At 40.1% G+C, this 16,155-nt stretch overlaps 1 protein-coding gene across 2 annotated transcripts in view; it reads right to left on the minus strand.

Annotated features, from left to right (window-relative positions):
* Positions 1-2,448: 2,448 nt before the first annotated feature.
* HSPA13 (heat shock protein family A (Hsp70) member 13) overlaps positions 2,449-16,155 on the minus strand; it is a 25,468-nt gene continuing 11,761 nt past the window's right edge. For both annotated transcript variants that reach the window (XM_001362495.5, XM_056825946.1), the window contains exons 3-5: positions 13,758-13,971; positions 6,894-7,061; positions 2,449-6,766 (exon numbers count right to left, since the gene is read on the minus strand). In XM_001362495.5, coding sequence (XP_001362532.1) covers positions 6,087-6,766; positions 6,894-7,061; positions 13,758-13,971 — 1,062 coding nt within the window. In that variant the 3' untranslated portion in view covers positions 2,449-6,086. The remainder of the gene's footprint in view (positions 6,767-6,893; positions 7,062-13,757; positions 13,972-16,155) is intronic.

Consider the following 16,155-nt stretch of genomic DNA (forward strand, 5'->3'; position numbering starts at 1 on the left):
CCGTTAAAACAAATCCTAAATACTCCAGTTTGGGGAGACACCACTGAACCTTTGCTTTTGCAATCTTGTGTCCTCTCATATAATTCCAACAGATGTTTGCCATCTTCTATGCATGCTGTGGCATTTGGTGAGGCGAAGAGTAAATCATTCACAAAGTGTATTAAACAGCTCTCCTTCAACTCAATATTTGCCAAATCTTGTGTCAAAAATTGGGAAAATGAATTTGGACTTTCTATATAACCTTGAGGCATACAACACCACATATTCTAAACTCTTTCCAGGTCCAAATATGTTTCAGGAATCTTCATGAATGGGTATTGAAAAAATGGTGGAACACAAATCTACTCCTGTGAAATATTTAACAATGCTAGGAATAGAGGAAATAATGGTGAATGGACTTGGAACAGGGTGTCTTTTTATCACATGATTAATAATAGTCCTTAAACCTTGAACAAACTGATAAACATGCATGAAGATTAAATTAACTCTTCCCTGCCCATTTTTAGATTTAATCACCAAAAGCATATACACCTCACCCACACTTGAGATGGGGAGGTCTGTGACCCACATGTGCAAAAGTGGGTGACGAATCAGAATCAACTGACTGCCCCCTGGGCAGTCCTAAGCAAAGCTTTAGCTGTAATTGGTACACATAAAATGGAAGAAAGCCACAGGAAGTGAAGAAAAGGAATAATCTTTAAAAATGCCAAGAACTTCCTGTGAGCTCGCTCTTTAGTCTTTCGTCTTCGAATTTACTTTGGAGGATCTCGGACTTCTACTTTCTTTAAATGTGGGGTGAGTATAAAAGGCTGACTCCTATTCCTGGATTTTCTGAAGTGACTAGCCTCACGAGAGACCTACTCTATTGTGAGGCTTCTTGCTTTCCCAGGTTCTTGGCCCAATTATCCCTGCCTGGGTTGAGCCAGGGGCCAGAGCAAAATACTTAAGAGCGTAGGCTAGAAATCTTACCCTATCCTCTCTCTGATTTTTTTACTTTCACTCTTTCTATATTTTACAAATAGGTTGTTAAAATAAATATCTTTGGAATTTGACTAAATTCCTGGCGACCCTACTCCTAAATAACCATCCAACTTTTCAAATTTCTACCCATTACTCATGTTTTCCATTTTCATCTGATTTTGGTTTGTTTTTTTTTTTTTTAATAGGCAAGATAGGTGTATTGTATATTTATTTGCATGGGATTCTTATTTTTGTTCAATTAAAGAATTTATCATAGGAGTAAATTATAAATTATAAAAGCACTGTTTGGTGTAAAATGTTAAGTAGAACAACTTGAACCATGAATGGGAGAATTCGTTACAAAGCAAGTGTTTTAAGATGTTAAATGTTTGACAGTGTTCAGAGCACTAAACTATCAAATGGAATTTTTGGTTTTGTTATTGAAAGAAAAGTAAAGATGAAAGCTGGGATTAAATAAAGTTTATATAATTCAAAAAAATCACCTCGTGATAATGAATACTGAGGAATGGAAAGAGGTGGGCCACCTTTTGTTCCAATTTGAAGTGGAACAGTCGATTTAAGTAGGCCTACATAGGAAGAAGATCGGGCTATAACTGTTGGTATTTCAAAGGTGGGAGTTTTATCTACCTCCTGACTATCTAGAAGGAGTACACGGAATAAATTTTGAGATTCCTCAGGTAGTTCTAATGTAATATTGCCATCTTGAATGCATATTATCGTGTTTCATAATGTACACAAATGATTTCTCTCCAATAAATTCACAGGGGAATTAGGCATTAAAAGGAACGAATATTCCACAGATAAAGGTCTCACAGACACCATTTATGATGAAAGCTTTGAGACTTTCAGAGGCGCTCCTGTCACCCCACAACACTGATAGAGCCAATAGAATTATTTTAGAATCAGGCATACTCATCAGCACAGATCTTGATGCCTCAGGCACTGGGATGACTGGTGTAATTATATTGGTGTCTGAAAAAGCAAATGTTTCCATTTTGATACCAGAGTCCTTTGTCCCCTCTCAGACATTCATAAAGGTCTGTGTGCACCTCTCTGAGATTCCTCTCATTGAGGAAGATTTACATTTTGGTTATTATGTGGATGAACCCCATTGTGGATGTAACATCATTTGACTCATTTGATTATTGGTTCTATCATTGCCATAATTGTTATTTTTGTCATTGTTTCTGTTAGTATTTCTAAAATAGTTGTTGTTCCTAGAACAGTTGTTCCTAAAGTTTCCACTGTTATTTCTAAAATTATTGAATACTTGAATCCAGCTTCTGCAATTTAACGTTAAGTGTCCTCTTTTTCCACATAAGTAACACATTGGTCTTTGGTTTGTAGATTTGAAAGTGTTTTTCATCATTATGCTAAGTCAGGTTAAATGATAGGAAATTCAAAATTACATCCTCTTTTTTTATTTGTAAATCAACTAAGAAGAAAACAGAGTCACTCAGAAACAGATTGTGTTATAGAAAACAATGACATTTTTATTGAAAAGTGCTCATTTTTAAGAATATAATAATAAAAGTTCATTAACAATTATAATTTTGCTGAATTGTTCCAAATATTTATACAGTACCTTATTAAGAAATTAAATTTTCACTCTCTTGCTCCATTTTTAGTACTTTACTGTTTAATGTTATAAACACAAAAATAGGAATTGCCCAGTTTGGTTACTGACAACACTTTTCTCTTTTGAGGTCATATGATTTTACCCAGACTGTGATAATCTCATTCTATAGTTTTGAAAATGAGAAGAAAGGGCTAAGGATAAACACAAAGGCTTATTAATAAGAATTCCAGATACTGGGAAATTACACAGCCTACCTTTATTAAGGACTGTGTCACTTCAACCTCATTTCCCAAAAGCTATTTTTTCCATCTTTTATGTATTCCACAAAATCTACACAAAGTTGCCAAAGAGTGGTACAGCTAAGTAGCACAAAATAAAGTGCACCATTTAAAAAAGAAACTAAAAAATTCACTTTACTGAAATACAATAATCATTTGTACACATAAAAAAAAAAAACTTCCTATCTGTTATATACAATCTATTAGACTCGAAATCTGTTGCTAATGCAATGGTCTAAGCCAAAATACAGTACCAAGACTTCTCTCTGATACAAAATAACTCATTCCCTTTCTGAAACTGTGTAATGATCTAGCTAGAAAAATATTTTATACTAGAAACCATTAGCTACATATACATCTAAAATGTATTATGTTCTTCAAATTCAACTTCAAATGTTCTTCAAAATACTTAAAATTAATTCTTCCAGATGAGACACGTATCTTTTTTTTTTTTTTCATGTAAACCACATTCAACAACGTAGATAGCTGTGGCGAGCCAGTGCTTGCTGCTTCCAAATCTTTGTCTTATTTCCCCCAATTTGCAAGGGGGAACCTGAAAGGGAAAGTTCCCTTCCTGGGCTATAGTAGATTGAGAGGTAGAAAATGAGAGGATAGATATTCATTTGAGGAATATGAAGAATGTTATTTCTATTCTTCATGCTTCCATTCTAGATCTAACTAAACACTTATATTAAAAGATTATATTCTTTACTCATTAACAAAACCCTGTAAAGGTTCAATTGTAATGAAAGATGCTTGGTCTATTTCCTTTTTCTAATTATGGGGAAAATTATTTTTTGTATGACTAAACATTTTAAAGCATTTTATTAAAACTAAACCAAATATTTGCTATAAATTGGACTTATTTAATATCCTTTTGGGCTAAAAAATTCAAAGGGCATGGAGATTTGGTCATTGGCAAACTTTTAAACACCTTGAAAAAAAAAGTATTTGAAATTCCTAAACCCGAAAGTTTATATTTTCAAAAGTACAAGAAAGCACAACTTCTCCAATAATTTAGTTCATTTTTGGCATTTTTCATTAGTTCTTCAAAACAAATCATATCAATAGTGTATTTATAAAACATTCTGATTTTTGAGGGTCAATTTTTGATCAAGAATACTTTAGCTAAGAGGATATTGAGCACTACAGATGCTGTCCTTATTAATACTGCTATGTTGATCTTCTAATTCACTATAAATCCCTGAGGCAGGAGCCAGGTGTTACAGTGACAGATATTTCGAACAGACTATTATCAAGCAACTAACCTGACAACTCTCACCAATAAAATTCAGGAGGAAACAAAGCCCTTTACAAATGGTTCTAGCCTATTTTTACAAAACACAATTATAAATAATGCATCTGGTCCACCCTGTCTCATACAGCCTATATTCCAGATGGTCCTGATATAAACACTCCATTTAACCTGCATTACTTTTGAGTAGTTCTTTCCTTGGGAAAAGCATCCACCCAAGAGTAAGCAGGTATGAGAGCATCCATCCAAGAGTAAGCAGGTATGAGAGCATCCATCCAAGAGTAAGCAGGTATGAGAGCATCCATCCAAGAGTAAGCAGGTATGAGAGCATCCATTCAAGAGTAAGCAGGTATGAGAGCATCCATCCAAGAGTAGGCAGGTATGAGAGCATCCATCCAAGAGTAAGCAGGTATGAGAGCATCCATCCAAGAGTAAGCAGGTATGAGAGCATCCATTCAAGAGTAGGCAGGTATGAGAGCATCCATTCAAGAGTAGGCAGGTATGAGAGCATCCATCCAAGAGTAGGCAGGTATGAGAGCATCTATCCAAGAGTAAGCAGGTATGAGAGCATCCATCCAAGAGTAGGCAGGTATGAGAGCATCCATCCAAGAGTAAGCAGGTATGAGAGCATCCATCCAAGAGTAAGCAGGTATGAGAGCATCCATTCAAGACTAAGCAGATATGAGAGCATCCATTCAAGAGTAAGCAGGTATGAGAGCATCCATTCAAGACTAAGCAGGTATGAGAGCATCCATTCAAGACTAAGCAGATATGAGAGCATCCATTCAAGAGTAAGCAGGTATGAGAGCATCCATTCAAGACTAAGCAGATATGAGAGCATCCATTCAAGAGTAAGCAGGTATGAGAGCATCCATTCAAGAGTAGGCAGGTATGAGAGCATCCATCCAAGAGTAGGCAGGTATGAGAGCATCCATCCAAGAGTAGGCAGGTATGAGAGCATCCATCCAAGAGTAAGCAGGTATGAGAGCATCCATCCAAGAGTAAGCAGGTATGAGAGCATCCATTCAAGACTAAGCAGATATGAGAGCATCCATTCAAGAGTAAGCAGGTATGAGAGCATCCATTCAAGACTAAGCAGGTATGAGAGCATCCATCCAAGAGTAAGCAGGTATGAGAGCATCCATCCAAGAGTAAGCAGGTATGAGAGCATCCATCCAAGAGTAAGCAGTCATGAGAGCATCCATTCAAGAGTAAGCAGTATGAGAGCATCCATCCAAGAGTAAGCAGGTATGAGAGCATCCATTCAAGACTAAGCAGGTATGAGAGCATCCATTCAAGACTAAGCAGGTATGAGAGCATCCATTCAAGACTAAGCAGGTATGAGAGCATCCATTCAAGACTAAGCAGGTATGAGAGCATCCATTCAAGAGTAAGCAGGTATGAGAGCATCCATCCAAGAGTAAGCAGTCATGAGAGCATCCATTCAAGAGTAAGCAGGTATGAGAGCATCCATCCAAGAGTAAGCAGGTATGAGAGCATCCATTCAAGAGTAAGCAGGATGAGAGCATCCATCCAAGAGTAAGCAGGTATGAGAGCATCCATTCAAGACTAAGCAGGTATGAGAGCATCCATCCAAGAGTAAGCAGGTATGAGAGCATCCATTCAAGAGTAAGCAGTATGAGAGCATCCATTCAAGACTAAGCAGGTATGAGAGCATCCATTCAAGACTAAGCAGGTATGAGAGCATCCATTCAAGACTAAGCAGGTATGAGAGCATCCATCCAAGAGTAAGCAGGTATGAGAGCATCCATTCAAGACTAAGCAGGTATGAGAGCATCCATCCAAGAGTAAGCAGGTATCAGGAGGGAGGAGGCTGGGGATGGAGCTCAGCGTAATCTGCCAACATATGGATGTTGCCGTTTCCAGAGAAATCTCAGAATGATCTTTGTCACAGTAGCTTAGCTTTACTTTTGCCCTTTGTTGTGCTCAAGAAGTCAAAGGAAGAGAACGCGGTCCCTGGGGAAGGGCGAATTCAGTTGAAGTTGGTCTTCCTCAAGTGCCTGTTGGGAATTTCTATGGCACTGACTTGAAGAGGCCACGATCCGCCATCAATTCCTGCCTGAATGGCAACTCCCGTCACCACAGCCAGGTCCGGGTCGACAGATGTGTTGGGATTCTTGCCAAAGAACTCTCGAATGAGCTGGCGGATCCGGGGAATGCGAGTAGAACCCCCGACCAGAACCACTTCATCGATCTCGGTCTTCTCGAGGCTGCCTTCTTTCAGCACTTGCCGGACTGGCACGAGGATCTTCTGAAAGAGGTCCTCATTCAGCGTGTCAAACAGCTTCCTGGAGATGTCTGCCTCGAAAAGGATGGGGCCCCCTCTTCCTTGTGGGGCGCCAGAGTCGGCGCTGAACACGGTGCTTTCAGGGTGAGCATCTCCTGGGAACAGTCTGTCCTCCGGAAACCTGCTCTCGCCCTCCCTCCCCTCAGCAGCATCCGGGAAGGCCTGGGCTTCGCCTAGAGTCAACGACACGGAAATCCTGGCAGAGGGATGAAGAGTCAGGTTCAGCTTGACCATTTCCACAGCCTGCCTCAGTCGGTGGACCTCTTCTTTGCGGGAAGGCAGGGACCCGTAAGTCTGGTAGATCTGCTGGTACAAGTACTGAAGCAGCCTCTGGTTGAAGTCCTGCCCGCCCAGTTGGTTGTTTCCTAAGACAGAAAAAAGTTCAACATGAGCCTCCCCGTGATGGCATCAATCAGGCAGCGTCAGAGCAGAGACAAAAGGTAACAAACCAACAACTGGCTACGACGGCGAACCCGTATAACGTCTCCCTACCTGCCATGGCTCGGGTTAAAAACATTCCTCCTTGCTTGTTGAGTAAGGAAACATCGAGCGTGCCCCCACCCAGATCGATCACCAGCACGTTCACCACGTCTGCCTTGTGCAGTCCGTAAGCCATAGCTGCGGCTGTGGGCTCATTAATGACTCTCAAGATTTTTAGTCCTGGAAGATGAAAAAGAAAAAGCTGTAAAGAGGGAGAAAGCAAGGCGACGTCACCAAAGAGGCCATGGCATTGGACCTGAACCCCCAAGAACTTCTGTGGGAAAAGAGCCATTGGAGACGGGGGACGAGACGGGCAACAGACCAGCTGACGTGTGGTTACGAAGTGCCTACTGTACCTTCCACGCATTCCCCAGAAGTCCCTCGTAGTTCCCAGAATCCCCCAGGATCTCTCCTGCATCTCCACGTTGGCGAGATCATGGTATTGGTATTGTAACTCCCCCCCACACTCTCTTTTTCACTCAGGCACTTCCTCTTACTTTAGTCATGATTAATAAAACTTTTCCAATGTAATACTTGGGTATTGATTATTCACTTTAATCTTTACTCCGCTATCTACGAGGTGCTGAGAATAAAAGAATGAAATAGCGCCTAGTCGTAAAAAACTTATATTTGAACGAGCCAAGACAGCATGGGACCGATGGGGGGGCATACTGGTTTCTTTCCTGCTATCTACAAGTACTATTTTCTTTCCTATCTTTAATAAACTCTCAGCGATGCTACTATGCCCATCAGCTACTGTTACAGATAGGTACATAGACAGACAGACAGACAGCTCTTCTCAGTTCATCTTGAAAAGGCTACGTATCATTTAGTGTCTCTCCTTCCCTCCTCCCAGTTCCTTCTAAGCTCTCTTGTAGTCAGTAATCTATGTGGCTGGAAAAACAGAATGAGGTAGAACTCTGTGAAGGAAGACTGGAAAGTTCAAGTGGAGCCAGATGTTGGGGGCCCTAAATTCCAGCAATGGATTTGGTCGGGCACGTGGGAAGGAAAGTCAGGAGAACAAGTCTTGATCAAGTACCTACTGTGTGCCAGGAACTTCATGAAGTGCTTTCTGACTCCCCACCAGATGACCCAGCTGCCCTGGTTAACGTCTCCAATGCTTACACCTCCACTCATTCTCTTTGGGGCACTGATTGAAGCGGAGGAGTTGGAATGATCCTTGCTCCTCCCATTTGCCTCTTCCAGGTTCTCCCTATTCTTCCATCATTCAGTAACTTCTCTTCCCTTGAAGTTCCTGTTCTTCATCTCTGCCACCCAATCAAAATCCTGGTAAAGACTGTCTTCAGGCCTCAGCGTTGCTCCTCTTCCTTCCTCAACGACTGCGATACCTGCTTTCTACCCACTGGTCACCTGACTCGCCTCCCGGGAACTGGCTCCAGGCCAGGCTCAGCCACACACAACGATGTGTACCACGTGAGCGCCATCTCTCCACCTCTACTACACAACCCTACTCTTCTTCCACACTATGGCCTCCAATCCCTTGATCGCTCCTTTTCTCAGTCCTTCCAGTCTGCACTGGTCACGCTCTCTTCTTCCTCCCATCTTGACTCCTTAGTGAGCCACTTTAACTCTACAACTCTGTACCCCTGAAGCGTCCTTATCACATCACTGATTATGCCTCGTCAAGCTTTAGATCCTGCCCACCATTCATTTCCTTCCCTCTTAAATGTGAGCTCCGGAATGAAGGCATAGAGAAAATCACACAACCATTGACTGGATCCACTACAAATTAATGTTACACAATCACAAATGGGTCCTCACTGCTGCTGGGCAATTCTACTAAGTTTCCTTTATCAACTCACTATCCCACTCTCCACAGGAGCTTTAAAACTTTTCCATCTTTCCTTAAGCCTCTCATGGCTCCATTTTCCCCCACTCTCAGCTGAGAACCTTGCCTGAAGTTTGCTGAAAAACTTAAATTTACCATGAATTTCCTCTTCTCCTTTCTTCCCATCTCCACATTCTCCTCCTTTACCCTTGTCTCTAGTGGCCTTACTCCGAGGCAAGGCTAACTAATCTACTTGTTCAAGTGGTCCCATTATGTCCCATTTCCTCCTAAAGGCTGCAACTCCCCCTTCCCCCACTGCCACAAAACACACTCTTTCCCTTATTTTCAGTCTCTCCCTGTCTACTAGATCATTTCTTTCTGTAGACAAACATGCTCGTGCCTCCCCTATCTTCAAAAAATGCTCACTTGATCCTTACATCTTTGCTAACGATAGTCCTGTATCTCTTCTATTCTTTGTAGCTAAACTCCTCAAAAAGGCTGTTATCCTAGGTGCCTTTACTTTCTCTCTATCCCTTCTTAACCTCTCTGGACTCTGATTTTATCATTCCACCAAAACCATTCTTTCCAAAATGACTAATGATCTCTCAGGTACCACATCCAATGATCCTCATTCTCATTCTCTTTGACCTCTTGGTAGGTAGCCTTTGACACTGCTGATCGCTTTTTCTTCTTTGATTTTCTCTTCTCAATAAATTTTCAAAACACCATTTTCTTCTGGCTCTCCTCCTACCTGTTTGAACACATCTTCTCTAACTGTCTGTCTGTCTCAGGGTTCTGTCCTGGGCCCTCTTCCATTCTCCCTCGAGACTACTTTACTTGGTCATGGATTTCATTACTATCTCGAGGATGCTTAAATCTCCCTGTTCCCAATCTCTCTGCTGACTTCCAATCTCACATCTCCAACTGTCTTTCAGATATCTTGAACCAGATGTCCAGTAAACATCTTTAACTCCCTATGTCCAAAACCTTGCCCCATCTTCCTTTCCTTCGTAATTACTGCAGAGAGCAACACCATCCTCATACTTTAGGCTTATAATCTAGGCATCATCCTGAATTCCTCACTAGCTCTATGCCTTCATATCAAACTGTTGCCACGGCCTCAGGACTTCAACTTGGCAATGTCTCTTGAATCTATCTCCTGCCACCACTTGAGTGAAGGCCCTCTTCTCCTCACACCTGGATTACTGTAAGAGTAACCTACTGGTGGGTTTCTCCCCACTCTAATCTATTCTTCATTCAGCCACTAAGGTCACTGTCCTAAAAGATAGGTTCAGTCAGATCACCCCTCTCTTTCTAGTTCCCCTAATTCCTTAGACTCCAGTGGCTTAGTCCTTTATAACCTAGCTCCCTCCCAATTTTCTAATCTTATATTTTACTTCCTGATATATACTCTTCAATCCAGTGACTGGTCTCCGAAACTCCATCTCTAAGCTCCTGGGCTCCTGGCATTCTCACTACCTGTCCCCATGCATGCTCTATTCCCTTGACTCTAACTACAGACTTCCCCAACCTCAAGTCCCAGCTAAAATCTTACCTTCTACAGGAAACTTTTCTCAGTTCCTCTTAATTCAAGTGCCTTCCCCCTGTCTAATCTTTCCTATTTATCCTGTATTTATATATTTGTTTGCATGTTGTCTCCTCCAAATTGGGGACTGTCTTTTGCCTCTTTTTTTTTTTTTTAAATCTCTAGCTCTTAGCACAGTACCTGGCACAAAATAAACAAATAAAATGTTTACTGACTAAATGATCTTATTTGTTCCTTTCAGCAATCCTGTGAGGTAGGTGCTATTATTATTCCCATTTTAATAGCCAAGGAAACTGAGGGAGACAAGAATTAAATGGCTTGCCTAGAGGCAGAGAGGTAGTAAGTATCTGAGGAAGAATTTGAATTCATTTTCCTGACCCTAAGTGCAGCACTCTGTCCCCTGTACCGCCTAGATGCCTTTAGAGTTGAAAAGTTATTAAAAGTTTTTGAGAACTGAAGTGATGTTTCACACAGGAGGACGCGCGGCAGAAGAACAATGTGGCAGAGGTGTGTAAGACAGATTAGGAAGGGGCAAGACTTTTGTGGGAGGCCTATTGCAAAGCACTTTCAATACCCAGAAGAGGTTAATGAAGGCCCAAACTAATGTGGTGGCAGTGGGAATGATAAGGTGGAGAAAGATGGCAGGGATATTGCATAGGAAGGATATACAGAATTGAAGTAAAGAATCTCAAGAGTCAGAACTCAAACAACTTGTGGCTAAATAGGAATCCCTTCCATAATGGCCAGCCCTCACTTTAAGAACTCTAGGGAAAGAGAATCTACATCTCCCATCTGGCAACTAGATTTCTGGGATAAAGGAGAAAAAGGAGTAAAAGATGACACAAAGAACATGACCATGGGAATACCACTAATAGAGATTATGAATAGGAAGGAGATCCTAGGATAAAATGAATTATTCAATTTTCTTGAGACAAAGTATTTAACTCAGGCAGCCAAACTCCCTAGAGTGGCCTAAACCAGACTAAAATGTAATTAGGACATATTTAATAAAAGAAACACTAACTAATAGAGACAATAATATTCATTTGTGGTTTTCTAAGCTAATATGCAGCCCTTGTATGAAGAGAATGAAGGGAAATAGAGGAAGAAAGAGAAGGAGGGAAGAGAAATTTAAGTAAGAATTATAGGTTCAAGTAACAAACTTTGATAAATAAAAAAACAACATTTTGGTCATGAAAATGTTTGGAAATGCCAATAAGTCAAGTGGAGTTAAATTTTTTTTTTTAATTTTAATATATCTCAAAGTAATATGAAAACAATCACACTAAGAACAGCAACGTCATTTAAGAATTTCTTGGACATCAGTGAGGCATTGTTCCCCTACCAGCCTTGGGTGTGTATTTTTTGTTTGTTTTTAATTTTTTTATTTTAATAACAAATGTCCACATAAGTTTTCCAAAGTTATATTACTCGTACTGTCTCCCTCCCTTCTTCCCTCCTTCCTCCTGGAGCAGACAAGCAATCCAATCTGGGTTACACATATATTATCATGAAAAACACATTTCCAAATTATTCATTTTGTAAGAGAATAATTTTAGAGAACCAAAATCCCAAAACATATACCCAAATAAACAAGTCATTTCTACTCCAATAGTTCTTCCTGTGGAGTTCTTCCTATGTTTTCAGAATCGTCCTGGATTATTGTATTGCTGTCAGCAGTCTATCACATTTGAGCATTCCACAACATTGCAGTTACTGTGTATGTTTTCCTGGTTCTGCTTACTTCCCTCTGCATCAGTTCACACAGGTCTTTCCAGCTCTTTCTGAAATCATCCTGCTCATCGTTCCTTAGAGCATTATGATAGTATTCAACCACTATCATATATCACAACGTCTTCAGTCATTCCCCAATTGAGGGACATCCCTTTAGTTTCTAATTCTTTGCCACCACAAAAAGAGCAGCTATAAATATTTTTGTACAAACAGGTCCTTTCCCATTTTAAAAACCTCAAATACTGACCCAGTAGTATTACTAGATCGTGTTTTCTTTTAGAGTCCTTTGGGTATAATACCAAATTGCCTTCCCAAATGGTTGGAATGCCACATTCCCTCTAATATTTGTCATTTTCCTTTGCTGTCATACTGGCCAATCTGACAGGTGTGAGGTGGAACCTCAGAGTTGTTTTAATTTGCACTTCTCTAATCAAGAGGGATTTTGAACACGTTTTCAAATGATTATTGATAGCTTTGATTTCTTCACCTGAAAACTGCCTATTAACCATTTATCAATTGGGGAATGACTTGTATTTTTGTAAATTTGACTTCGTTCTTTATATATGTGAGAAATGAGACCTTTATCGGAGAGAGTTGTTATAACATTTTTTCCCTTGGGTTCATTTGTAATTTAGGGCTACCCAAGGTAAAGGGCAGCTAGGTAGCACAGTAGATAGTCAGGCCTAGAGTCAAGAAGACCTGAATTCAAATCCAGCCTCAGACGCTGACTAATAAGTCACTGTATTGTTTGGATTTGAACAAAAGGGCAAATAAACTAAAGCAAATCTCCAAGCAAGATAACATTAGCCAGGGTGTGCTATCAGTCAATAAATGGGTCAGTGGTCCAATGAAGGACAACTTGGGAAGAAGCTAGGAAATATGTAGGTGGCACAATACCACAATGAAGTTTGTTTCCTAAGATGATCAGGGAAAAAGGAAAATAAACTATATATTCTAAAATATTCGTATCAGCTCTCTTTGTGGTGGTAAAGAAATGAAAATTGAGGGGATCCCAGTCAATTAGGGAATGGCTAAATAAATTGTGGCACAGGATTGTGCCGTAAGAAATAATAAGCAGGTTAGTTTAAAAAACAAACAAACATGTAAAGACCTACATGAACTTATGAAGAGCAAACTATGCAGAATCAAAAGAACAGAATATATAGCAACAGAAAGGTTGTTTGATGAAGAACTTGTATGTGCCCACCTCTAGGGAAAGAAGTGATAAACAACAACAAGCAAGACAGTTTTATATATACTTTTTTTAAATGTCAAATGCTGCCTTCTTTAGTGCAGGGAGAGAAGGGGAAATCTGGTAGAAATAGGATAGTCATGACATACTTTCCTTCAGGGCTGTCATATGGAAGACAAATGAGACAATTTGAATGGAACTCTGCAATCAAAGCTTTTATGTCCACTTTTTAAAGATTAGGCTAGTTCTAATTGGCCTAGAGGACAGAACTAAAGATCATAAGAAGAAACTAGTAAGAAGGAGAGTTAGACTGGCTGTAATGAAAAATCCCCCCATTAATCAGCCCAATTTCCTCTGCAGTCAGTTTGATCAACGTTTCCACCTTCAGAATCCCAGTGATGATTTTGATTTGGCTCTTCCTTTTCTGCAGTGCCATCAGCTTCCGCCCTCCACGTGCTTGATAGTGAGTTCATTTTCCCTACACCACGTGCCAATATGTTGTCCCAAGGACTCTTGGGGATGGATCGGACTAGACGATCTCTGAGTAATCGTAAGGTACATAATACACTGGATAAGCAAAGCAAATCATGAAAAGAAACAAAACTAAAATATTACCTGCAAGATTAGCAGCCTGAACAGTACAATTTCTCTGCCTTAGATCAAATTCTGCTGGTACAGAAATAACAGCATTGGACACTGGCATCCCAAAATAGTCCTCTGCCATTTTCTTCAGCTTTAAGAGCAGTCGGGAGCCAATATATTCTGGAGAAACAGTGATGGTTCCATTTCTTATCACAGAAAATTCAGCTGTGCCATTGTTGTTTAAGACCTGTGAAATATATGTCACAAGCCACTAAGAAGAAAGTGAGGCATTATTCAACAAAAAAGGAACTGTGCAAAACTGTTTAGCTTTATGTCATGTACCCAATTAACAAATTCTTGAACAGAGAATGAGAGACTTCAAGCCAGAAGGGGCCTCATAAACCACCCCCTCATTTTACAGATAAAGAAAGTGAAAAAGTAAGTGTCTAAAGGAGGAAAAACCCAGAATAGCACCTACTCGGCCACCTAGCTGCCTAATTAGCCGCTACATTCACCACTTTTTTCTCGGATCTTGAAAACATTTCGTTCTCTGACAGAATCAGACATAAACAAAATTCGTAGGAAACAGAAGCAGCTGCCTGTGTCTAGTCACCCGGCCATGTTTTCATTAGCTTCCTAACAGGCATGCATCGAGAGCGTATTCACAGAAACATTTCCTCCCCCCAGTTTGTCCTCAGGAAAGCAGCAACTCTCACGTCGTTGCATCCTTGGTGCCGTGGGGGCTTACCACCCCGGATCTGCCGAGTCAACAATGGGGCAGCTTCACAAATGTTCTGGGAATTTAATGTCCCCTTCGACTAGTAAAGCAACCCTAACACTTTACAGAGAAGTTCACCACAGGGACGGTCCTATCCAAGACTCTCTTCTTGATACAAGAGGATTCCGTTCTATGCAATTACTAAAGGCTTTTACAATTGCCAAAGTATTTCACAGCCTATAGGTGTCATTTCATTGGGATAGGTAACTCCCATTCCTAACTTCACAAACATGTATTTGATTCATGAAGCTTAGCAACTCCTCTATAATTTAGAAAATTCACAGGTTGCCTGAGACAGTAAGAGGATGGTTGAATGACTTGGCCATTGGCGAATCTGTATCAGAGGCCAGACTTGAACCCAGGTCTTCCTGATCCAAGGCTGGTACTCTACACTCTATGGTGCTAAGTAAGCATGACATTATCCCCAAATAATAAACTCAAGCAAGAGGGGCCAAAGTCTAGAAGCAGGCTACTCTGTGCTTATGTCAAACTATTTTACATATCTGTGCTGTCGGTATGTCCCAAGCAATATTTGCCAGTCCGAAGAGTCTTTATCCTGGACCATGCTCATTTCAAAACTTAATGAAACAATCCAAAGACTCTTGATCACTCTTACCTACAAAAAGAATCACTACAAGGTTCATCCTGGTTCTCGTATGAAATATATATGTTTAAATCGAGCCAATTCTTAACCATGGCCAAAGAAGGAACGGTTGGAATCTGACTGCGGATCAAAGCCGTGCCACCCTTCACTTTCTTTCTTTCAAGAATTTTTTATTGCAGATGATATGTGTCTTCTGTCACGACATGGGGAATAGGGCAATACATATTGCATGAAAGCAAAGCTATAACCCGTATCAGACAATTTACGGCCAGGGTGAGGGGTGGAAGTGAAGAAGGAGGTTAAGAGAGAATCTGAATGGAAAAATGTCAGAAAACAATTGCCAACAAGTGTTTCTATATGTAATTGAAAAATAAAATTTAATTTAAAAAAATCAACCTATTATTTGTTGTGGTGGACTAATAGTAAAGATAACAAATGAAGAGGCAATCCCCATTTTGTATTTCCTTTAGCCAATAATTTTAAAGCTCATCTTCTAAGGTTGTTACAATGAAAAATTACTGGCTCAAATTTAACATCCTTTTATTTCTCTTGCCAAATTTATGGCTAAGGAAATATTTAAGTAGCTTAAAACAGATGAGATAACACCAAGATAGCTCAAAGAATTAAATGTTCTCTTAATAATAGTTACCTTTTTCCTGATAATTCTACCTTTTCCTGTAAAGTTAAGGGGAAAGAGTTTTAGAAATGTTAATTCTACAGTAAAGTAGTAAAGAAAGAGGCTCGCTAGGACTTGAATGTCATGACTTCAAACCTAACATCTTAATTGTTTTAGATATAATGGGGAAAAAAGGAATAATCTTTTAAAACCTAGTCATTCTAACACTGTAAATAGAAATAACAAGTGAAAAGCTCCTGGAACCAAGTACTGTAATTAGTGATCTCGCTTTTTCCCAAAGAAGAAATCATTTCCTTCCTTCCAGAAGTAAGGGTCTAAGAGTGCAGAGCTCTCAACACTCTACAGTGAATTATTTCTATCTCAACAGTATCATTCACATAGCTCAAGTTCTTATCACCTTGTCAGGCAAGCT

The sequence above is a fragment of the Monodelphis domestica genome, chromosome 4 (genome assembly GCF_027887165.1).
Source record: "Monodelphis domestica isolate mMonDom1 chromosome 4, mMonDom1.pri, whole genome shotgun sequence".
Taxonomy (NCBI): Eukaryota; Metazoa; Chordata; class Mammalia; order Didelphimorphia; family Didelphidae; genus Monodelphis; species Monodelphis domestica.